The sequence below is a fragment of the Budorcas taxicolor genome, chromosome 12, assembly GCF_023091745.1.
Source record: "Budorcas taxicolor isolate Tak-1 chromosome 12, Takin1.1, whole genome shotgun sequence".
Lineage (NCBI taxonomy): Eukaryota > Metazoa > Chordata > Mammalia > Artiodactyla > Bovidae > Budorcas > Budorcas taxicolor.
The window spans coordinates 86963936-86987385 of NC_068921.1; the positions used below are offsets into that span (position 1 = coordinate 86963936).

Consider the following 23450-nt stretch of genomic DNA (forward strand, 5'->3'; position numbering starts at 1 on the left):
GCCTCACGCTCTCCCCCCTCTGGTGGCCAGTGTGGCCGCTCAGGCCGCCCTCGCCCTTGGGTGCCGTATTCCCTCTCCGTTGCCCCTTCTCCGCCGAGGGCCCGTTGCTGTGCGAGGGCCCGTTGCTGTGCGAGGACCCGTTGCTGTACGAGGACCCATTGCTGTACGAGGACCTCTGTCCCCTCGTCCATCGGTCTTTCCTGAGTGAAGGGGACGGTATCTAGGCTGCAGAGCGGCTGCCCGTGCAGAGCATACAGGGCACCTGCGGGTGAGCAGCGCTGCTTCTCACACTTACAGTCTGTGCACAGGTGTGTCCCACTCGCTTCAACACCACGCACTCACACGTTCGCTGTAAGCTGCGTTCGAGTTTTTCTTGCTGGTGTGTGCAGCCCCATCACGCAGGGACCCTGGACCTGGTCGCTGTTACACACAGAGCCGTCTTGTGTGCAGACCCCAGGTGCCAGGGCTTTCTCTCACAATGGAGCCCCTTCAGAACTACTGGGCTTCCTCACAGCGACTTCATTGACAGATATTCTGAGTCGATGGGTCTGGGTTGAGCTCAGGGCAGCAGTAAATCTTTTTAAAAAGATCTTTAGATGATTCTCTGGGCTTAGAACCACAGGTCTTGGTCACGTCCATAAGCAGGAATTGCTGGCTTCTAAAGAATCTGCCTGCCCACGCAAAAAACTCAGGAAGGAGTCGCAGGTTCAATCCCCGGGTCAGGAAGACCCCTGGAGGAGGAAATGGCAGCCCCCTCCAGTTTTATTGCCTGGAGACTCCCATGGACAGAGGAGCCTGGCAGGCTGCAGTCCATGGGGTCTCAGAAGGGTTGGGCGTGACTCAGCGACTGAGCGCAGCGAAGCAGAGCGGACAGGGACCCACCTTCCTTTGCAAACAGCGGTCTCACTGTGGCCACGCCAGGGAGCTCCCGTCCCGCAGATTCTCAGCGTTACCTACCGTCCCACCTCTAAGGGTCTGCCCGTGACCAGGCCGGGGGTTGCGGGGGGGGGGGGGGGTGGAGGCGGGGCGAGGGCGGGGCGGGGCGAAGGTGAGGGGCGGGGCGAGGGCAGGGCGAAGGTGAGGGGCGGGGAGGGGCGCGGGCAGGGGTGGGAGAGGGGCGGGGCGAAGGTGAGGGGCGGGGCAAAAGTGAGGGGCGGGGCGCGGCGGCCGCTCGGAGCGGACCTAAGGGCCCGCGCTCGCGGCTGGTCCTCGCGGCCCCGTGCCCCACGGTCGCTGTCGCGGCAGCGGGAGAGCAGCCCGGGATGCACCCGCTCCCGCCGCCGGTGCCCGGGCCCCTGGCCCTGCTGGACACGACAGGTGAGCGCGCAGGTGAGCCGGGCTCCGTTTCTCCGGTGCCCGAGCTCCCACGGGCCCCCTCCCAGCTCTTTCCTGAGGGTCCCGACTGCGCGGGCCTCTGCTCCACCGTCTTCTACTGCAGACAGTCAACCACGACCCGCACAAGCCGGACTCTGCGTTCATTCTTCCACCCAGCTTCAGTCTCCAGCGTTTTCTAGGAAAAGGTCATTCCTGAGGCCGGGGAGCTTCTTTCTCCTTGGGCTTCCCTGGGGCGGCTGGGCTCCCCGCGCCCTCTCCAGACGATTCCATAATTTCAAGGATTTCCCTCCCAGCCTGATGCAGCCAAGCCGGGCTGGGACACAGGAGGCCGGCGCCTGTATTCTCTGCCGGAGGCCGCCAGGAGGGGGCTGTTTTCTAGACGGAGGCGGGGAGACTAGAGAAGACGCCCTGGGAAGGGCACAGAGATGCCTGGGTCCTGAAGGGCTTCACGGACCATCCAGTAGGAAATGCCGGTTTAAACTCCCAGCCCTGGAAAGTCTTTTTAAAAACCATATTAGTGATGTCACTTGATTTTTAAATGATAACCGAGGAATCAGGAGTCTTTCTAAAAGAAACAGTTCTGTGACCAACACTCTCTAAAACCAAATGCAAACAGTTACTGATTATAACAGATAGTTGTTATTATAGTCATTAACTATTTATGGTTATTGCCATTATTATATTACAATGACTTGATTTAAAAATAGCATTTTAGATTTTTTCTTCTGAGGAGGAACTTTAAAAAATGCTAAGAGTTCGTTTTTTACTTAAAAATACTAAATATTAGCGTGGCTGGGATGGGATTGTGGGTGTTTTCTGCCTTATGTTTCTGCGTTCACACCCTTGGGGATGTGTTTTGTAGAAAAGTGGAATAAAAGGGAAATTGTTGGCTGAGGGCATGTCCCTGTGTCCTGGTCCATTTCCCTGGAACAGTTGCTTTGTCCCCACGGCCGCTGTTAAGAGTAGATGATTAAACAAGCTCCTTCTTTCTGGGCGGCCTGGGCCCTGCCCGCCGGGAGGGGGTGGCTAGGTGTCTGCGCGCCCCCCACCTTTGTGATGCACCCTCCCAGCTCCACTCAGGGAAGAAGGTGCAGAGGGCGGGACAGTGACTGGCTCCACTCTGTCCTTGCGCCTGGTCGCTGAGCCACTGAGGTTGGGAAGGGAGGCTGGGAGGAGGCTGGGAGGGGAGACTGGGAGGGGTGGCTGGAAGGAGAGGCTCGGAGGGGAGGCTGGGGGGAGAGGCTGGGAGGACGCCGGGAGGGGAGGTTGGGAGGGGTGGCTGGAAGGAGGCTGGGAGGGGAGGCTGGGAGGGGTGGCTGGAAGGAGGCTGGGAGGGGAGGCTGGGAGGGGAGGCTGGGAGGAGAGGCTGGGAGGACGCCAGGAGGGGAGGTTGGAAGGGGAGGCTGGGAGGAGAGGCTTGGAGGGGAGGCTGGGAGGGGTGGCTGGGAGGAGGCTGGGAGGAGGCTGGGAGGAGGCTGGGAGGGGAGACTGGGAGGAGGCTGGGAGGACGCCGGGAGGAGGCTGGGAGGGGAGAAGCACTGGGCTGAGCAGTCTTACTGTTAGCAGCAACTGTGACCCTCTAGCTATCACGCGCATCAAATCACGTCTAGAATCCTCATTTGCGCGCTCTCACCGCTCCCTGTAGTGGTGAAGGGCAGGCGAGCAGGGCTCTGTGGCTCGCCCCACTTGCAGATCATTCACCCTTTCAGCATGAGGGGGTTCAGGTGTGGGAACCCCATGTCAGGCAAGAGCCCCATGGCTCCTGCTCTCAGCGTCTTCCTCCTGCAGGGTCGGAGGGGTGGGGGCACGTGCAATCACTCAGCGTGTCTGGCAGCCCCGCAACAGTTCATGGAAATTGCCAGCACAGCTCTAAGCCTAATAGTTGAGATTTTAGCTGACAGTCAGGGCACAGCCTTACGGTGCTTCAGTTATAACAGTGCACACGGGAGACTCCTGCTGACGGGACAGCAAGGTTGAAGGAACAAGTCAGGGAGTCTGGTGTTTTCCTCCAGCACAGACCCCCCCCCCCCCCTCTCCAAAGCCTGCCCTAAAAGTGCGCGTGTGTGACGGTGGTCAGGAGCATGGCCCCCCTTCCTTTCTTGAGCTCGTTTCCTGTTGTCTGACGTTCACGTGAAGTCCCACGTGTGTGGCGCCGCGTGCAGTCTGGGACCCTGCCGTGGTGCCTCTCTTGTGCCCGTGTCACTGAAACAAGGCCGCTCAGCACCATCCCTTCCCCGTCTGCTGTCTTCCCAGACCTCACGTTCTCTCAGAAGCTACGACACAATCCCAGCAAAAGGGCTGCTCCGCCTGTGCTGTTTAGCATGCGGTGGTTTCACAGGGAAAGTCAGACTTGGGAAAATGCGGTGAAACGGTGCAGTTAGATTGAAGATGGTTCCAGGAAGCTTCACATGGTCCCGAAGGAGACGCCTTTGACGAAGCCTGTCAGGACATCACTAACGGACTTGACGAGGCCCCAGAAAAACCATTCACCTGGTGGCTGCCCTCCAGTCCCCACTCATGCAGCTTCCGAAAGGGGCCAATCAAAGCGGAGCTGAGAGCCTTTGGAACCAGAGTGTCATCGCAGGGAGGCAAGGGGGTCAGCCAGACGGGCTCACGGAGTTAAGAGCCCAGGTCCGACAGTCGGACTGGCGGTGTGAAGCAGGCTGAGGTGTCAGGTAGTTATTTTGAGCATAATGAACGTATAATGCATTAAAACAGTAAAAATAGCAAAGCCCTCTGAGGAGGAGGGCTTTTGATAATTTCGTCAAACACTTAGTCCCATAAAATTTCACTTCCGGCATCTTCCTGCTCTAAAAACACGCTTTACAACTGAGATTGGTCTGGGCCCTCGGGAAGAGGGGTCGAGGGCGAGCATTGCCCAGGACACAGCACGGCCGTGGGCTCCCCCGTGGGGCTTGGGGCTGGGCAGAGTGGCCGGTGCGTAGGAGAGGGGAGCCCCGGGCCAGGTGGGCAGGGCGGAGGCTAGAGGGTCCCTCTGGCTGCTGGACGGCCCGTGTTGCTAGTGTGATAGCTGCGTCAATGTCCAAGGCAACAGCTTCGTTAATTTTCCAAACCGTAGAAGAAGATGTGTTTCCAGCTTTTGCTTCCTTTCTTTCGGTGTACCTGCCATGCTAAAGTCGATCGCCCAGGACAGGATGGCGCCTGTGGGGCGGTGGCTTTCTCTCCCTCGCTCACGCACTGTCAGAGTGGTCTTGCCTTTCCATGGTCTCTTCCCCTCACAAGACACCCCGGATCAGTCGCAACCGCTGACCTTTCGGTCTCCGGGGGAAACCAGCTTGTACTTGAATCCTTGGTTTCAGGCTTTAAATGTGCAAGGAAAAATAAGTGATTGCTTCCGCATGCTTGTGACTCTACCAGGAAGATTCAGGAATAGCAGCGAATGAGGGAAAAGCCCTCCGTGGGGACCCCCGGGCCCGCTGGGTCCCAAAGGTGTGAATCGTCCGCTCACACCTGGGCTGTGCAGCCTGCGGGCTCTCCTCTCATCGGTTCACCCTTAACAGGTCTTATATATTTGCAACAAAGACTATCAGAAAATAGCAGTGAAAGAGCAGGCGAAGGGTGGAGGGCCTCTGGGGTGAAGTGACCTTCCAGAGAGCTTCGCCCCAGCCAGGCCAGTGGGTAGAGCAGTGTTCCCAGGCCGACCAAGCGATTCTGAGTCAGCACATTGACTCAGGGTTTTGGGCAATTTATATCTGAGTGCGTGACAATCTGATTTTGGGTGGCATGGCCTTGGCCTGCTGTTCCGCTTTGCTGATGGGACTGCAGACAGCATGTAAATCTTCAGGTGCACAGTCCAGAGCGGCAGAGGCGGGTGAGTGCTGCTGGCGGGGACCGGGGTCATCTGAGATGGTATGTATGTATGCCACTCATGTCCACCTCTGTGTGACCCCAGGGACTGTAGCCCGCTAGGCCTCTCTGTCCGTGGGATGGTCCAGATCTGAGATGGTGGGTGTGGTCGAGTGCACAGCTGCTTCCCCAGCGAACACACGTACAAACTCACATCAATTTTTCAAAGTTTGCTGTGGGAAGAAGCACCATGCTTTTCTTTCATCCCATTTTGTTCTGGAGTCACAGGGATCAAGACCGCTCACTCTGCAACAAACTGGGCTCCGTGTGGGTCTCTCACCGGCCCTCTGCCTGGCTGTCTTTTCCTCTGTTGTGTGGTTGTTGATGACCACGTAGGGATGGGAGTAACTGAGATTTGATTACGGTAATAATTATTAGTATTACAATTATGGTTATTGGAAACAAGACTTCTTGCCTTCCCTGAGACGCGTGTGGGGAAGGTGGTTCCACATGATACCCGGGAGTCCAGGCTTGGGGGAGGGAGGTGCCAGTGATGGCAGGGCTCCTTGCTTGCTCTCTAGAGCTCTGTGACTGCAGATGCCAGGGCATCCACAGCAGTGCCTTGCAGCCTGGAGATGTGATTCTGTTGCCTAAGCAGAGTTTGGAGGTGGGTGAGCCAGGCCTGTCTTTCTGCCCTGCCTCTCTCTGGGTGCGACGTCCCTTGCCGAGGTTTCCTCACAGAACAGAATGGCTGCAGGGGCCCCGTCTCTGTGCTCACACCCCACGCTGTGGGAAGGATGAAGGGGGAAAGGCCAAGGCAATGGTTCCTTTAAGAGATTTCCCGTAGGTTCCAGCTGACACCCTTGTTGAGATGGAGACTGTTTGCTGAGGATGTAATCACCCAGCAGCAGGGGCTGGGAAGCGCCACCTCTCAGCTGTCCCGTTTCCACGCCCAGCAATGGGCCCCGCTGACAAGGGGAGAGGGAGGCGGGTGTGCAGGTGGGCGGTGGCGAGCTCCGCACACTTTTATACTTTCTGCGCCTCCCATTCGATGTCTTGCGAGTTTGGCACTGAGCCGAGGCCTAGAGGTGGGCCAGCGAGAGAGACTGGCTTGGGGCGGAGCCCGGGACCAGGGTGCCCTCACAGAGCAGCGTGGATTCATGGGCGGCCCAGAGGGGTGGGCACCCTCACTGTGCCCAGCCTGCATGGCCTGGTCCAGGCGGGGTGCACAGGTCTTCCCACCAGCCTTGGAGCTGGGCTGGGGTCCAGGCCTGGGGAGCACCAGGCCCCTGCTCGAGTGGCTGCCTGGCTGTTGCCGTGGGCTGGGGCCGGGGTGGAGGGCTGGGGGACTTGAGACCTGGGGAGGGCTCGGCCAGCCTGATGAACTCGCTGTGTGCAGGCGCCGTCCTAGGCAAGAGGGGGCTGTCAGGGAGCAAGGCAGAGCCCCCCGCCCTCGGGGGCCCATGGTCTGGGGGACAGCGTCAGGGAAGTGGACACAGAACGCGTGGATGGTGGCCGTGGCTTGAGACACTCTGGGTGCAGCGGGGGCCTCGGGGGAGGGTGGCCGGGCTCCCCTTCTCACTGCAGGTGGTCTGACGGAGGCCCGGGGGAGGGTGGCTGTGCAGGAGGGCCAGTGGGGTCTGTGCCGTTCACCAGGTGACAGCGAGGAAGCGGGCGAGACCTCAGGCTGGGCACAGGAGGGGCCGGCGAGCCGTCCCGCTCTCAGAACTGGGGCGGGGAGGGTGGAGGCAGACACCCACGGTCCCCAGGGAGCGCGTCCCAGGCCCTGCCCGTGAGCAGAAGGCTGCTGGCAGGAGCCGTGGCTGCTGGGACGCCTGCGAGGTGCCGGGACCCTCCCCGAGCCCAGCACCTTACCCCCCGGCTCCTGTGTCCTCCCCCGGCAGGGTTTGTGAGAAGAAAGAAGACGGCCCTGTGGTTTGTGGGGGCTCTGCTGGTGGTGTCGGCCTCCATCCTGACCGTCGGCCTGGCCGCGACCACGAGGACTGAGAACGTGACCGTGGGCGGCTACTATCCCGGCATCGTTGTGAGTGTCGGGTCCCTGGGGGGCGGGTCTGGGGGCCCAGATAGAGTTCCGTGTGGTGCTGACACGCACCACCCCAGCCCGCAGAGGTGGAAGTTTAGGTGGTTGCCTGCATCATCAGATGGCCCCGTGGGGTGTAGGGTCCTGAGAAGCGGGGAGGGAAAGAAGCCAGAGGCAAGGCGTGTGACAGGCCCTCCCCAGGGTCCCCAGAGGGAGCCAGCCCTCTCGGACATTGGACTTGGACTTTAAAAGAGGCCACGAAGCCTGGATGGAGGTACGCTAACACGGCCGCATGGGAGCAGCAGGAAAATGAGCTGATGCAGTCCGCATCTCTGCTTCTGGGTAGTGACCCCCCGCGGCAAAGTCACAGCCTAGCCAGACCTGGCAACAGCAGCCTCCAAATCCGAGATCTTCAAGGCTCTGAACTGTGAGGTCGTGTCCGCTGTTGGCAGTAAAGTTTGCTCCCGGCGCTGGCGCTCAGGGAGCGCCGTGACCTTGCCCTTTATCAGACGCGACGCCCGGGGTGGAGTCTCACATGGTGATGAACAGAGATCATAAAAATGGAGCTTCTTTAATTTCTCACCAAAAGTGTTATCCAGATGCGTAATGAGGCCAATGACATTTTAGCCAGGATGAAAATATTTTGCAGCACCTTCGTTTCATCTTCGTCTTCTTCTTTCTGTACTTGCTGCGGTATAAATCTGCGTTCCCTGTGTGCCCTTTATGAGTGACCTCCCACGAGCAGTGTCTGTGCCTGTGCGGATGGCGTTCTCAGCGAAACCCCTCGAGAATCTGGCTTCCTGGCATGTGTCCTGGACGGGGCGGGGTGTGGCTGGGGCTGGTGGCTGTGAGGATGCGCCCTCCAGGTGACCTGCAGAGCGTCAGATCGGCCTTTTCCAAGCTTCAGTGGCTCGGGATCTCACCTTGAGGTCACCTTCAGAACGTCCCGGGTGTGTTCAGAGCCTCGCTCTGCAGAGAACCTGCCTCCTGGGCAACGACCAGGGCAGAATTGGCTTCAGCTGGATGTTTTGAAAGCAAACGTGGACACGACAGATGAGCTTTGCTCAAGGCAGATGAGGATGAAAGTCACTTCTGGGGACACACGGCTCCAACCCTGTAGTGAAGGGTGTGCCTCAAGCAGAAATTGGGCGAGAGGGTGCAAACACCTCAGCATTTTGGGAAGAGGGTTTTTTTTCAAATCCGAAGACATGGAACTTAAGGCAACAATAGGCATATTTTAATTCATTTATACTGGAGGGGATTTTGCTCTCTCGGATGGTGGAGCGGGACTGCAGTATTTGGAAGAAAATGCCTTTCCTTGCTCCTTGAGAGGTTTTAAATCGCTGCCGAAAACTGCATCTGTGTGCTCACGCCTGCCTCATGGATGTCCTCACAGAGAAGACACTCATGGACGCAGGCAGGTCTGACGCTTATGCATGGAATTTGGTGCCATGGCCTTAGAGACGCCCCAGCCCTGCTGGCCACCCCTGCCGGCTCCTCACGGTCACTCTGAAGCCAGCAGGTGGGCAGAGCCACGGGCACCGTCCGGCGGGCTCCAGAGCCGGGGCTCAGGCCGGCCTGTGTGTCTGCGAGGGGCTTGTCTCCCCCTGCGCTGAGCAGCACCCCCGGCGTTGCTGGAACTCCACTCTTCAGAAACTGAGACGTTCCCTCTGGGGTGGGCATGGTGGGATGAGGCTGTCTGCACCCCTGGGCGCCAAGACGTGCACAGCCCAGGGGTTTCCCCCCTGCACCAGCGTCACCCGTCCCGGGCGAAGAGCCAAGGCCGGGGGCCAAGCGGACGGTCCCGGGAGTTACCTGTCCGCCTGCTCAGCTGAGTGACGGGTGTCAGCCTGTCTGTCTGGAACAGCCTTGGTTCCGGCTTCCTGATCCTCCCCAGTGGGTCAGCCAATGGCCCAGGAGAAACCCTGGGACGGGCCTCTCTCTGACCCCCTGGCGCAGAGGGCGGGTCCCCGTGAAGATGTTCTCCATGTTGGGATGGGGGCCCGTGACGCTCTTTTCCCAGAATCAGTTCAACTGATGTGTTGTTCACATCATTCAGTGTTCAGCTCAGTGATACGTTCAGCTCAGGCGTGTCCGACTCTTCACGGCCCCGTGGACTGCAGCACGCCAGGCATCCCTGTCTTTCACTATCTCTCAGAGTTTGCTCAGACTGAAGTCCACTGAGTCATTGATGTCCTCCAGCCATCTTTTTCTCTGTCGTCCCCTCCTCCTCCTGCCCCCAATCGCTCCCAGCATCAGGGTCTTTTCCAATGAGTCAACTCTTCGCATGAGGTGGCCAAAGTTTCAGCTTCAGCATCAGTCCTTCCAATGAACACCCAGGGCTGATCTCCTTTAGGATGGGCTGGTTGGATCTCCTTGCAGTCGAAGGGACTCTCAAGAGTCTTCTCCAACACCACAGTTCAGAAGCATCAATTCTTCGGCGCTCAGCTTTCTTTATGGTCCAGCTCTCACATCCATACACGACCACTGGGAAAACATAGATGGACCTTTGTCAGCAAAGTAATGTCTCTGCTTTTTAATTCGCTGTCTAGGTGGCTGATAGCTTTTCTTCCAAAGAGGAAGTGTGTTTTAATTTCATGCCTGCTGTCACTGTCTGCAGTGATTTTGGAGCCCAAGAAAATAAAGTTTGTCACTGAAGGAGTTCAGGTATTTGAACATAAGATGAGAACACGGTTGAGAAGAGAGACAAGAGCCCAGCAGCTTCACTGTGATCCCCGGCTCTGACGGAGAGGCCCACTCCCGTCCCCGCCACTCGTGGTTGCAGCCGGGGGTGGGGTGGCCAGCCTGCTCTCTGACGGGTGTCCTGAGGTGGGCGGCCACTGCTCGCTGTCCACTTTAGGCTGTCAGGCCTGTAACCTGAGCGCTCTCTCCCTTGTTTTCCTTTGGCGTCAGCTGGGCTTTGGATCTTTCTTAGGAATTATTGGCATCAACCTGGTGGAGAACAGAAAACAAATGGTGAGAATGTGTGTTGTTTCAAATATGGGCAGTGAGGCGCGTGGGGGGCATGTTGGGGGTGTGGGGGTGGGGAGTGTGGGGCGGCGTGTGGGCAGTGGGTGGGGGGGAGTGTTGGGGGGAGGTTTGGGGGAGTGTTTGGGGGAGTGTTGGGGGGAGTGTTGGGGGTGTGGGGATGGGGAGTGTGGGGGTCGTGTGGGCAGTGGGAGTGGGGGGGAGTGTTGGGGGGAGTGTAAGGGGGGCGTGTGGGGGGTGTGGGGGGTGTGAGGGTGGGGAGTGTGGGGGGAGTGTGGGCAGTGGGGTGTGTGGGGGGAGTGTTGGAGGGAGTGTGTGGGGCTACAGGGGTGGGGAGTGTGGGGGCTGGGCTGGGTGGGGTGTGGGTGGGATGTGTGGGGGCTGGGCTGGGTGGGATGTGGGCGGGCATATCCCCCTCACAGCTCTGGCTGTAAGTGTCCCTAGGAAAGCCCCGCCCCAACCCAGCACCCCAGGATCAGCCCCTAGCTTTGCGCTGTAAACAGAGACTTGGGCCTGAGTGGCTGCTGTTCACATCCTCGTCTAAGTGAGCCTCACCTCCTGGGATTGCGAGTTATGTTCCACAGCTTCATGTGGTGTCTTAGCAGCTAAGATTGGACACAGGAAGAAAAGCGTAGGGTTGGTCATTAGTTTAAGTCACTGTGTTTAAAATTGAGGCAAAACCATGCACGTATGAGCGCTTGTCCTTGAGTCAGGAGCGCTTGAGTGTTCTCCTGCCTCTGGGGTATGAGAGCGAGTAGGCTCTCCCAGACTGGGGAGAGAGGGCCAGTGCAGAGCCAGGAGGACTGTGGTTCAGAGGGCTTTGCAGAGGACACGTCCACAGCTGTCTGTGGGCTGTGCACGCCAGCCTTGATCGGTGCTAGAAACCTGATTTTTATTGACTTTCCGTTTGGAATCTGTGTTGCTGATGTGCCCCTTTGGGAAGCGGCTGTGAGAATGCTAGTTAATTTTGCCGGTTCAGTGTGGCAGGGCTCTGTGAGGTTCAGGAGGGGTGTGCCGTTTCTGCCTCGTCTCACATCAGACGGTGCTGGTGTTTCCGCCTCTACACGCGCTTCCGTCTTCCTGTGGCGTCACCAGTGCCGCAGGGGCTGCCCTGGGCGTCTGCAGTGTGTGAGGATGCGGGGAAGGTGACGCCTCTCTGGGAAGCAGCCTGGCAGCTCCTCAGAGGGTCAGGGCAGAGCAGGGCATGTGCTGTGGTCTCTATGCTGGCCGCTCTGGCGGGTGTGCCGGGGGCCCGTCGTGGACTTGCCTTTCCTTGATGAGTGATGTTGAGCTGCTTTTCATGTTCTGATTGGTTTTTGTGCATCATTTTTTGGGAAATGTTTATTCAAGTCCTTTCCAGACACAAGTCCCTTATCCGGTAGATGACCTTCGGGGGCTCCACCCATCCTGTGGGGTGTCTTCTCACCTTCTTGACGGTGTCCTTTGAGGCATAAAAGTTTTCAGTATTCCAGTTCCAGTTCAGTCGCTTAGTCGTGTCCGACTCTTTGCAACCACATGAATCGCAGCACGCCAGGCCTCCCTGTCCATCACCAACTCTCAGAGTTCACTCAAACCATCGAGTTGGTGATGCCATCCAGCCATCTCATCCTCTGTCGTCCCCTTCTCCTCCTGCCACCAATCCCTCCCAACATCAAGGTCTTTTCCAATGAGTCAATTCTTTGCACGAGGTGGCCAAAGTACTGGAGTTTCAGCTTTCGCATCATTCCTTCCAAAGAAATCCCAGGGCTGATCTCCTTTAGAATGGACTGGTTGGATCTCCTTGCAGTCCAAGGGACTCTCAAGACTCTTCTCCAACACCACAGTTCAAAAGCATCAATTCTTCGGTGCTCAGCCTTCTTCACAGTCCAACTCTCACATCCATACATGACCACAGGAAAAACCATAGCCTTGACTAGACAGACCTTAGTCAGCAAAGTAATGTCTCTGCTTTTTAATATGCTATCTAGGTTGGTCATAACTTTGCTTCCAAGGAGTAAGCGTCTTTTAATTTCATGGCTGCAGTCACCATCTGCAGTAATTTTGGAGTCCACAAAATAAAGTCTGACACTGTTTCCACTGTTTCCCCATCTATTTCCCATGAAGTGATGGGACCAGATGCTATGATCTTCGTTTTCTGAATGTTGAGCTTTAAGCCAAGTTTTCACTCTCCTCTTTCACTTCCATCAAGAGGCTTTTTAGCTCCTCTTCACTTTCTGCCATAAGGGTGGTGTTATCTGCATATCTGAGGTTATTGATATTTCTCCCGGCAATCTTGATTCCAGCTTGTGCTTCTTCCAGCCCAGCATTTCTCATGATGTACTCTGCATAGAAGTTAAATAAGCAGGGTGACAATATACAGCCTTGACGTACTCCTTTTCCTATTTGGAACCAGTCTGTTGTTCCATGTCCAGTTCTAACCGTTGCTTCCTGACCTGCATACAGGTTTCTCAAGAGGCAGGCCAGGTGGTCTGGTATTCCCATCTCTTTCAGAATTTTCCAGAGTTTATTGTGATCCACACAGTCAAAGGCTTTGGCATAGTCAATAAAGCAGAAATAGATGTTTTTCTGGAACTCTCTTGCTTTTTCAATGATCCAGCGGATGTTGGCAATTTGATCTCTGGTTCCTCTGCCGTTTCTAAATCCAGCTTGAACATCTGGAATTTCATGGTTTATGTATTGCTGAAGCCTGGTTTGGAGAATTTTGAGCATTACTTTACTAGCATGTGAGATGAGTGCAATGGTGCGGTAGTTTGAACATTCTTTGGTATTACCTTTTTTTGGGATTGGAATGAAAAATAACCTTTTCCAGTCCTGTTTCAGTATTAATGAAGTCCATTTAACCTACTTTTTCTTTTGTTGCTTATGTTTTGGTGGCATTTCTAAGAATCGCATGCCAATTCCAAGGTCATTAAGATTACCCAAGGTCTAGGAGTTTTATCACTTACGTTTAAGTCTGGTGTGAGCATGTCTGCGTAGTCACTTCAGGCGCGTCTGACTCTGTGTGACCCCATGGACTGTAGCCCACAAGGCTCCTCTGTCTATGGCATTCTCCAGGTAAGAATACTGGAGTGGGTTGCCATACCCTCCTCCAGGGGGTCTTCCCCATCCAGGAGTCAAACCTGCCTCACTTACGTCTCCTGCCTTGCAGGTAGACTCTTTACCACTGAGAGCGGATTTTGTGTACAGCATGGGACGGGCCCACGCTCCAACTTTTGCCTGCCTCACTTACGTCTCCTGCCTTGCAGGCAGACTCTCTACCACTGAGAGCGGATCTTGTGTACAGCGTGAGACGGACCCACGCTCCAGCTTTTGCCTGAGGCCTGTGGCCATTCTCCTTTTCAGCGTGTGCATTCACAGCCCTCGCTCTCCCGGGTCCTGGCTGGGCTGCGTCCCCTCTCACCTGGACCCTGTTGTTGGGGCGAAGCACCCGTCTCCACCCAGCTCTGGGCGGCCCTCTTCATATCACAACCTTATCTGCTTGGTATTTGCATTTTAAAATCACCTGCCCTTGTTGAAATGTAGACGGTGGGCCCAGCAGAGATTCGAAGATGACCTTCTAGCTACTGAGTAACAGCTGTCCCTCTCCTAGGAGAAGAGGACCCCTCCCCCCCGCCGCCCCGGACAGGGAGGTGCGTTCGCAACATAACCCAGAGCGTCCTGTGGTTGCCAGGGCAACAGACACATCCTCTCTGTAACATCTGGGGGGTCTAGCCGCCCTCACACAGGAGAGGCACCTGCTGGGGGGTGAGTGGGCCTTCTGCTAACATTAAACCACTAGCAGCTGGAGGGGGCCACGAGGCCTGGGAAGGACGAGGCGCTGGGACGGAGCCCAGGACACGCAGGTCTCGGCTAAGAGGACACTCTCCTAACGCTTGTCCTGACAGGTTTCCTATTTCCAGTCAAGGGCTTGGAGGAGAGGACTTCCAGTGTCTTTCCCAGCACTGGCGCCTGGACCCTGGGTTCTCGGGCAAGTCCATGCGTGCAGTTGTCCCCGAGCCGTTTATCAGACTTGTGATCCTGCTAGCACTGACTTCTAACGTTTCCTGAAGGTTGATGAGGACGTTCAGGTCGTGGGGACTTGTGCAAACTGAGTCAGACCACGTTTACACATCTGGGGCAGGCAGGCAGCCCTGCGTGCCAGGGTACTTTGGAACTCGTGTGCTTTCTGTGAAGCCTGGAGGCAGTTGGGTGGAAGTGTGGTGTGAAGGTCTTTTGGCCGAGACTGCAGGTCGGAGCTAGCTGTCAGTCAGGACGAGGAGCTCGGGTCTGTGAGGTCGTCAGGTGGTACCCGAAGGCCTCACCGGGGCAGCGGGCCTGATGATGGCTCTGCTCACCCACCCGCTCATGGCGAGACCGGCAGGGCCCCTGGCCCGGGGCTGGCACTCAGCTCGGGCACACGGGCTGAGCAGACACCCACTCCCAAGAGGGCCCAGGGATGGCTGCACGCAGACCCGCTGGCCCAGCAGAGCCACCTCCAGGGCTCCGCTGCTTGGGGATGCCGCAGGGCCCTGGGGGGAGGCAAGGGGTGGCAGCGCCCCCCAGGAGGCTGTGTGCCTGTCCGCTGGAGCAGGCTTGCTGGCCAGGTGTTGGGCAGACCCAGTACCTGCACAGCGAGGAAGGGCCATGAGGAAGGCGCCCGGCCCCCTGCCCCCTGGGACAGCCCCGTGGGCCCCCTGCCCCCGGGACAGCCCCAGGGCTGAGCGGGCCGCCTCTGGCCATGTTCTCGAAGCTGAAGATGAGCTGCCCTGTGAACGAGTGTTGCACTCTCCTTGGCAGCTTGTTTTACAGAAGTTCGGGTGAGAGTTCCGGTCACTTACACACTTCCCAGGATGGAGAACTTACCCTCATGTTGTGGACTCTGCGCGGCTCTGGGAGGGGTCCTGGTGCAGGGCTGTGCCTTCGTGTTGTGGACTGCACGGCTCTGGGAGGGGTCCTGGTTCAGGGCTGACACCAGCGACTCTGACAGGAGGGCACACAGGAATTCTCCACTGTTGCTGTTTGTTTTCACAAACCTGAAATTGTTTCACAAGAAATATCGAAAAAAATGTTAAAGGGGTGGCCGATCTGAGGCATGAAGACAGGTTCTCAGCCTCGCGAATGACAGAAACGTGGGGAGCGACAGTGAGGCTTGTCCACTGTCAGGTCAGAGGAGGCGCGTGGCGGAAGCCAGCAGCAGCGTCCTTGGGGACACCAGGGGTGCGCGTCAGGCTGTGAGGGGGAGGGCCCACTCGTTCCCTGGGTTCTGGCATGCAGAGATGCCCGCTGTGTCCCTTGGCACCTGTGGCCCCCGTCCTGCAGAAACGCTCGCGTCTGAGCCCAGGCTTTTCTGTGGAGCTCGATTAGGGTCTTGGGAGCAGAGTTTGCTACAGCCAGGAACGGCCGGGCTCTGGGGGGCCCTGACTCATCCACGAGGCTGTGCGGTGGGGCGACAGCTCCTGTGTGCCTGCACCCCTGTGCCCCGTGAAACAAGCGAGTGGCCGGGTAGGCCTTGCTGAGGTGGGGCACCCCGGCCAGCGTGGTGGGTCTCCAGCAGCCATGGTGGGAGGTGAGGACCTTGCGGAGCTGCCGCAGGGTTCTGGGCGAGAGCCCTGTGGGGTTCCAGGCAAGGACCCAGGGGAGGTGCCGTGGGGTTCCGGGTGAGGACCCTGCAGAGTTGCCGTGGGGTTCCAGGCGAGGACCCCAGGGAGGTGCCACAGGGCTCTGGAGGGACTCAGGACCTGAGCGGGGTGGGCGCTGGAAGGTTCTGCCACCCCCGAGCCGCTCCCATCTCTGCTTCCAGCTGGTGGCGGCCATCGTGTTCATCAGCTTTGGCGTGGTGGCGGCCTTCTGCTGCGCCGTCGTGGACGGCGTGTTCGCCGCTCGGCACATTGTGAGTCCTCCCCCCAGTCCTGGTTCAGGTCTCAGGTGCTGTGTGCGTTTAAGAGATCATCAAAAGTCCAGTTTCCTCTTGGGGACCCAGCTCGGCGACCCTTCGGAACCCAGCTCGGCGACCCTCACTGTCTGCATGCCCTCGTGTTGTCCAGTTGCTGGGCTGCACCCCTCCTTTCCCCTTGTTGCCCCACCGTAGCCAGTCACCGTTAGACCTGAATTCCCCGCCTTCTCCGCAGCTCTGGGGTGAGCTGCGATGTTCCTGCCTGTCTCCCAGGGGCTCTCGCTGGCCACGGCCTCGCCCCTTCGGGCTCGGAGCCTGTAGTGACAGGTCTGAACTCACCGCGGGTGGCTGCCGATCTGCGCTGAGGCCACCCTTTCCACTTCCCTGCAGGAGCCCAGGCCCCTCATGGCGGGCAGGTGCCGGTTCCACTCCAGCGGAGCTGGCTACCTACACGACGTCCACCAGCTGGAGGTGAGGGCCGGAGCTCATTCTCTGTCTGACCCATGGCCTGTGTCCTGGGGCCACGGCCCTGTCCTGGCCCCAGTGTCTCTGCTGCGTCTTACCACGTATCCAGCGAGGAGCGGGGCGTCCGCCGTCACCTTCACCCTGGACTCACAGTAGCCCCGCATCCACTTGTCCAGTCTGTGTGGCTTTTGAGATGAGCCTTTTATTGACTAAGTCGTGCTCACGTGGGCCCCAGCTCGCCGGCCGTCCCGGGCTGAGGACACAGAGCTTTCACGTCTGTTCTGGGAGCGACGGGGGTGTGGTGGCCACGTGGCCCCCACTGTCCTGCCATCTCTCATCTCATTGTCTAGTCTATGAAGTTTGGTCAGTTTGGTTAAACACAGCCTCTGACGCTGTGTGCAGAGGTCAGGAAGGAGGGGCGCAGGGTGGGTGGTGGGGAGAAGGTGGGAGCAGGGGCGTGGGTGAGGCCTCGTGGCTTCTGGGGACACTGCCCGCTGCTGCCCGCCCACGTGGGACACCCCTTCTCTGAGGGCCTGGCCTGCACTCCTGGAGGGAGCTTGGGGGCCTCGTTCTGGTCCGTGGGGGCCATTGCCCAAGTCCCTGTCCTCACTCATGCACGTTCTTCCCCTCAAGTCCTCCCTAGGGTCCCCAGCCTCCCTCCACAGCTGGGTGGTCTCTGCCCCACTTACCGCCCACGTGGGGGTGGCTGGCTCGTGACATTGGTCACAAAGCGCCGAGGAAGGAGGGGAGGCCTCTACAATGTGGGGACTGGCTTTGGTCACACCGAGCTGCTGGGAGGTCCGGAAGGGTCTCCCACCCGGAGAGGTCCCTCCCTGGAGGGTCTCCCACCCGGAGAGGTCCCTCCCTGGAGGCACGGGGCTGAGGCCCTCTCCCTGACCTCGTCCAGCAGCAGGTGCTGGTCAACTTGGCCTGTTACCTCCCCCTGCAGGGAGGCTGTGTCGCCCACCAGCCTCTGCACCTGACCTGGCAGAAGACCAGGCGGGTCAGGAAGCATGCACTCGGGAAGTGCAGCTGCCCGGCTGGGGGCACAGTGCTGGGTGAGGGTGAGGGCGGGGCTGGGCAGGTGTGGGCGCCTTGCTGCCTCTCTGCTTGCAGGTGGCCTGTCCCTCCCCGAGCGGTGGGTGTCTGCTGAAGGTGAAGAGTAACACTTGCTACTGCTGCGACCTCTATGACTGCCAGGGGTGAGAGGCTGCGGGGCAGGGCAGGGGGCGCGGGCCCGAGGCCTGGGCAGGCGTGTTGGTGTGGTTCTCTGGGGAGGGGCTGGCGGCAGGCGCAGGACTCTGGGGTGTTTCAAAGCTGCGTGCCCTACCCCCTGCCCGAGGCTGGAGGGGTTGTTCCAGGGATTGGTCCAGCCCCTAGAGGCAAATCTCAGCTCTGTGGAGATCGCCCCCCGAAGCCTAGGACCCTGGAGTTTCGGGCCCACGTGGGACCAGTGGGGCAGCATGTCCTGCTCTGCTCAGAGGCCTGGGGCTTTCCCGGGTGAAAACGGCCTTGGGGTCCGCTGCCTGCTGCGTCTCCCTGCTGAGGGCCCCAGTCCCCCGCCCCGCCCCGCCTGCCCGCCAGGGCAGCGCCTCTGCGGCTCCAGGTGATGTGTGCCCCTCGCCATGCAGTGCCCGGAGCCCCACCGTTTATCACGAGTTCGTGGGCGTCAGCACCTGCCGGGACGCGCTCCATCTCTACTGGCTGCTCTGGGCCTCGGCCGTGCTCAACGTCCTGGGGCTGCTGCTGGGGGTCGTCACTGCTGCCATCCTGGGGGCCTTCAAGGATGCGGTGAGTGCGCCTGCCCCTGCTGGGCTGGCCGCAGCCTCGGCCCTTCAGCCTGTCCTCCCTGAGGTGGGAGTGTCCTTGAGGCGTGAGCGGCCTGAGCCCGCTCAGGGACAGAGCGGGATGCGGAGCCTGGTCCCCGATGGCCTTGCCATGTCTCCCTGGCCTGAGGCCTGCGGAATTCCAGCGCCTCCGCCCCATGGGTCCGGGGCTTGGGCCTACACTTCCCCAGGCACAGGTGACTCCGTGTGCGTCCCCAAGAGCCTGCCTGAGTGTCTGGGCGGCTCTCCCCATGGCTGGCATCCTCCCCTGAGGACTGGCTTTTCCAGGCCATATTTTCAAGCGGAGCCCACAGGGCACCTCTCACAACCGCCCCCATCCTCGGAGGTGCCGCATGTGAGGCCCCCAGTACCCGGCAGTGCCCACGACCGCCTGCATCAGCAGCCACGCTCCCATCACCCAGCTTTAGAGAAAAGGCAGTGTGGACGCACCTCCAAATGGCCCCCGTGGTACAGACCCCAGCGCCTCCCCAGCTCAAACAGCCGATGGGCGGCTTGTTACCACTGACCCGGAGACTGGCCATTGCCCGCATCTCTCAGCTTAGCCTGGAGCCTCTCAAGAGCTGTGACATGTTTCTGGAAGGTTTCCTGACCCCAGGCGAGTCCTGGGAGACCATGGGAGACCCCGGTGCCCCCGTAACCTCCCTTCTCCCTGGCTCCCACCCTGGGCCCTGCAGACCCCAGGCCCGGCTTCTGCTTGGTCACAAGGCTCGGCAACCAGCCAGTCCTCTTGCCCCTGGGATGGCCAGGGTCTGTGGGGCCTTCTAAGGGGGCTTCTCCTGCAGGTCAGAGTGTTCCCCTGGCAGAATCTCCCAGGACAGGGAGGTTAGCCTCGATAGGTGCTCAGTGTCTGGTTCCGGGCCCTGCGAGCCTGGTGGAGGCAGCTGGTCTGTCCCCAGGGACGGTGGTCAGCCCGATGGGCTTCCCAGAAGGGGTCCTGTGCTCACTGAGCTTGTGACAGAGCCTCTGCAGCTTCCCTGGGGAATACGGCAACCCCCCCCCCCCCGCCCTCCCCGAAAGGCTGCTCGTCACACAGGAGGCCCCTGTGTGTGAGCTGTGTGCTGGACAGCTTCCTCTCGCAGACCTAGAGCTCCGGGGTGTTGGGAGAAGCAGGCAGTGACTCCTTAGAATTTACACCTATGAGTGGATGCTCTTGTAAGTGTTGTGCACCTTATAATTGAAGAATCACGTTAAATGGAGACACTTCACTCGCCACCTGAAGGTCTCCGCTGCCAGGGCCCTGGAGGCAGGTCCCAGGTGAGCTTTGATTCCATCAGAGGGAGGCCCACGGGAGGCCGTGGACTGTCACCTGGGGACTCCACAGGATGATTGCTGTCTCCTGCATGACTGCTGGACGGGGCTCTCCAGAGCCAGGCTCGGCCGACACGTCTCCATCCTCTGCGGCAGGTCCCGCTGGCCCAGCTGGCCTATGGCCCGTCTACAGCGCCTCGGGTCCTCTATGACCCTGCCCAGCAGATCCTAGCCTGCTCAGGCGTCCGCCCCGGGCCCCCAGCAGTCCCAACCTGCTCGTCCTACCCGCTGCCTCTCCAGGTAGGCCGAGCGCCCCGGCTGGGGCGGGTCTCACCTCACGAGCAGCCGCCACCTGGGACGTGCTGCCCAGGTGGGACCCGGGGGTGGGGGACTTGGGCTGAAGGAGTGCAGGGGTCTGTGGCGCCCCCTCCTGATTAGGTGGGGGAGGTGCAGCTGGTGTAGACCAGCAACGGGGCGGGATGACATGGGGGGCGTCCCCAGGCCCCTCGCAGGACGTTTGACGGCCCCGGGGATGCGTTTCGGGTGTCCTTTGCTCCTTGTGGCCCTGGAGACCCAGCCAGCTGACCCTTCAGGGCCTCAGCTTTCCTAATCCCCATCCGGGTCCCCTGGAAGTTGGCTGCAGTTTCCTGGCCAGACTGACCGGGTGGGCCAGCTGCCTGGCCCCCGTGGCATGCCAGAGTCCCCAGGTGGCGCCTGCGGGTTTCCAGCCTCCAGCCTTTCCTCACCCTCAACAGCGGCTACCATGCAGGCTTCAGTCTCACACACCTCTGGAGGCCTTGGGGTGCTGTGGGAGGAGGCGTGTGGGGTGAAGCCTTGTTCATAGAGCAGCATCGCTGGACCGCCCGCCAGCCACCAGCGCACCCCCAGCGTGACGGCCCAAGTGCCCTCGACTGTTGTCCTGTGGCCTTGAGGGGCAGAGGGCCTCCGTTTTGAGGGGGTGGTCTTGGCACATCCTCTGGTCTGTATCGATGATGACGAGGGCCTGAGAGCTTTTACCAGCAGCACGTGTAGGGGCACAGTTCCATGCACAGCAGTAATCAGACTCCAAGGAGATGCCGTGTGTGCCTCGTCAGGAGGAGGACAGATGGCTGCTCCCAGCTCTGCTCCCAGCGGAGGAGGAAAGGCACTCTGCAAGTGTCCGTGCAGTCACTGGCAGTGGAAAACACTCCTGCGTGACAGAGGGAGCGAGCCGCTGTTGGGAGCTGTTTTGAGCAGTTAGTCAAAAGAAAAATCACAAAAGGGAACTCACCTTCCTGACTCCCTGGGCTGCCTGATCAGGAAATGCAGGAATAAGGACCCACTGATAATCAACTCACATCCTGTAGTGAAGGACCTTGCACTCTGTCACTAAGGGCCTTACATCCAGTAAGTAAGGGTCTTGCATCCTTTACTAAAGGACTCTTTGTCTGCCCTCCTGATGGCATCACCTGTGTGAGCGGAGCCTGGTTTGCCTCTGCGCTGTGGCGGCTTCCTCCCTGGTTCCTGGTAGTTTCTTGGTTCCTGGCGGTTTCCTCCGCGGTTCCTGGCGGTTTTCTCTGCGGTTCCCACTGGTTTATTCTGTGGTTCCTGGCGGTTTCCTCTGCAGTTCCTGGCGGTTTCCTCCGGTTCCCACTGGTTTATTCTGTGGTTCCTGGCGGTTTCCTCCGCGGTTCCTGGCGGTTTCCTCCGCGGTTCCTGGCGGTTTTCTCTGCGGTTCCCACTGGTTTATTCTGTGGTTCCTGGCGGTTTCCTCTGCGGTTCCTGGCGGTTTCCTCCGCGGTTCCTGGCGGTTTTCTCTGCGGTTCCCACTGGTTTATTCTGTGGTTCCTGGCGGTTTCCTCCGCGGTTCCTGGCGGTTTCCTCCGCGGTTCCCACTGGTTTATTCTGTGGTTCCTGGCGGTTTCCTCCGCGGTTCCTGGCGGTTTCCTCCGCGGTTCCTGGCGGTTTCCTCCGCGGTTCCCACTGGTTTATTCTGCGGTTGATGTGGTTTCCTCCCTGCTTCTCTCAGCGGCTCATTTCCAGTGAAGAACAGAGCACGCACGTGCACAGTGGGAGCTGGGGTCCCCACAGACCTGAGAGGATGTTCTCTAGAGATTTCCTCTGTCATCCGAGGTCAGAAAGAAGTGTGAATTTGAGAGAGAGAAAGCAACAGAGGTGGGCAGGGGCCCAGGGCCCTTGGATCCTAGAGCCCCCTTAGAGGGTCTCCAGGAGGAGGGGCAGGCAGGCGGGTGCCCCCTGGCCCTGGGCTCCTGATAGGTGGAGTGCAAGGACCCACGCAGCCCCACTGCAGGCCAGAGCCTGCATGCGCTCACTTTGTCCCGTCACAGAAGGGGTTGCTTGCTTTACTTACTTAATGTTGGTTTTAATCAGGCATTTCTAACCCTTAGAAGTGAAGAAAAAAGAGAGAAATTTAAGAGGTTTGTTGGCTGGTGGAAAAAACCTGGATGTTTTATTTGTTTAAAAGCTGTGCTGTGCCCCCGCGTTCTCTTTGCAGGGTCACTTGGCATCCAGGTGCGATAGTGTGGGTGGTCCTGAGGCGCAGAGCCAGTGGCGTGTCTGCACAGAGACACACAGAAGGACGGATTTGTAGATGGGGCGGCACACGGGCAGACTCACAGGGAGAGGAACGAGAGCTAGAGGGAGAGTCCGGAGTCTGGGGCAGGCCACAGGCTGGAGCTCCGGGAAGAATGGGTTTTGCAGTTTGCATCTGAAGGCATCTGGAGGCGGAATTCCCTCTGCGCGGGGACCTCAGGCATTCCTCTTCAACTGATCGGATGAGGCCCAGCTGCAACAGAGAGTGTGATCTGCTGGTCCACAGCTACAGAACACCCTGAGGATGACATCTAGACGGCAGTGTGGCACCTGGGCACTGCCCGCAGTCTAGCCAAGTTGGTGCATGAAATTAGCCATCACACACTACGGAGAACATTGATGTCCCTGGTTTCCCTTAACACATGGAGCTTGAGTGAGCCCGGGGCCCCAGACGAGCTGGGCAGCCTTTCCCTGGGGCAGGGTTCACGTGTCCGTGCGTCCAGTGGCAGGTGGTCGACGGCCACCCTTCTGGGTATTGAGACCAGTGTCCCGCCGGCGCAGTGGGGGGCCCCCGGGGCTGAATCAGGGCCTCCTGTGGCCCCTGGGAACTCAGCCTCATCAGGAAGCAGTCACCGCCTACGGGCCTGGGCCTGGGGGCTGAGCCCAGGTGGGCTCTGAGGGGCTCCCGCGGGCTGAGGACGCTTTTCTGTTTGATTGCAGCTGCCCGGTGGCTTCCCGGCCTCACCCGGCTCCGACCTCCCTCTGCCCGAGGACTCGCAGCCCCAGTCCAGCTCCAGCTGCCGCCACCCCATCAGCATCCCCACCCACCTCCTCCCTGGGGAGAAGCCCCCTCCCTACACACCGTGATGCAGAGGGCGTAGACGGAAAGCAGGAGTTTGGTCTTTCAGAGCAGCCCCTCCCCACAGTGGCCGCCTCCTGCAGGCCCTCCTGCAGGCCCTCCCCACAGTGGCCGCCTCCTGCAGCCCCTCCTGCAGACCCTCCTGCAGCCCCTCCTGCAGCCCCTCCCCACAGTGGCCGCCTCCTGCAGGCCCTCCTGCAGGCCCTCCTGCAGGCCCTCCTGCAGACCCTCCTGCAGACCCTCCTGCAGCCCCTCCCCACAGTGGCCGCCTCCTGCAGGCCCTCCTGCAGACCCTCCTGCAGGCCCTCCCCACAGTGGCCGCCTCCTGCAGGCCCTCCTGCAGGCCCTCCTGCAGGCCCTCCTGCAGACCCTCCTGCAGCCCCTCCCCACAGTGGCCGCCTCCTGCAGGCCCTCCTGCAGGCCCTCCCCACAGTGGCCGCCTCCTGCAGGCCCTCC

The 23450-nt window shown here is 59.6% G+C and overlaps 1 protein-coding gene across 1 annotated transcript; it reads left to right on the forward strand.

Moving 5' to 3' along the window:
• Positions 1-1262: 1262 nt before the first annotated feature.
• TMEM255B (transmembrane protein 255B) lies at positions 1263-23002 on the forward strand. The gene is made up of 9 exons (XM_052650327.1): positions 1263-1317; positions 7047-7186; positions 10097-10159; positions 15951-16040; positions 16434-16514; positions 17625-17710; positions 18140-18299; positions 19760-19903; positions 22856-23002. Exons 1-9 carry the CDS (start codon positions 1263-1265, stop codon positions 23000-23002), a joined length of 966 nt encoding a protein of 321 aa, XP_052506287.1.
• Positions 23003-23450: the final 448 nt, after the last annotated feature.

What these genes read in the sequence shown, in the direction of transcription:
- TMEM255B (XM_052650327.1), top strand. Translation starts at nt 1,263, where the DNA reads ATGCACCCGCTCCCGCCGCCGGTGCCCGGGCCCCTGGCCCTGCTGGAC. An exon ending in GACCTCTATGACTGCCAGGG is followed by an intron (nt 17,711 to 18,139) that starts GTGAGAGGCTGC and finishes CTCGCCATGCAG; the next exon opens with TGCCCGGAGCCCCACCGTTT. An exon ending in TGGGGGCCTTCAAGGATGCG is followed by an intron (nt 18,300 to 19,759) that starts GTGAGTGCGCCT and finishes CCTCTGCGGCAG; the next exon opens with GTCCCGCTGGCCCAGCTGGC.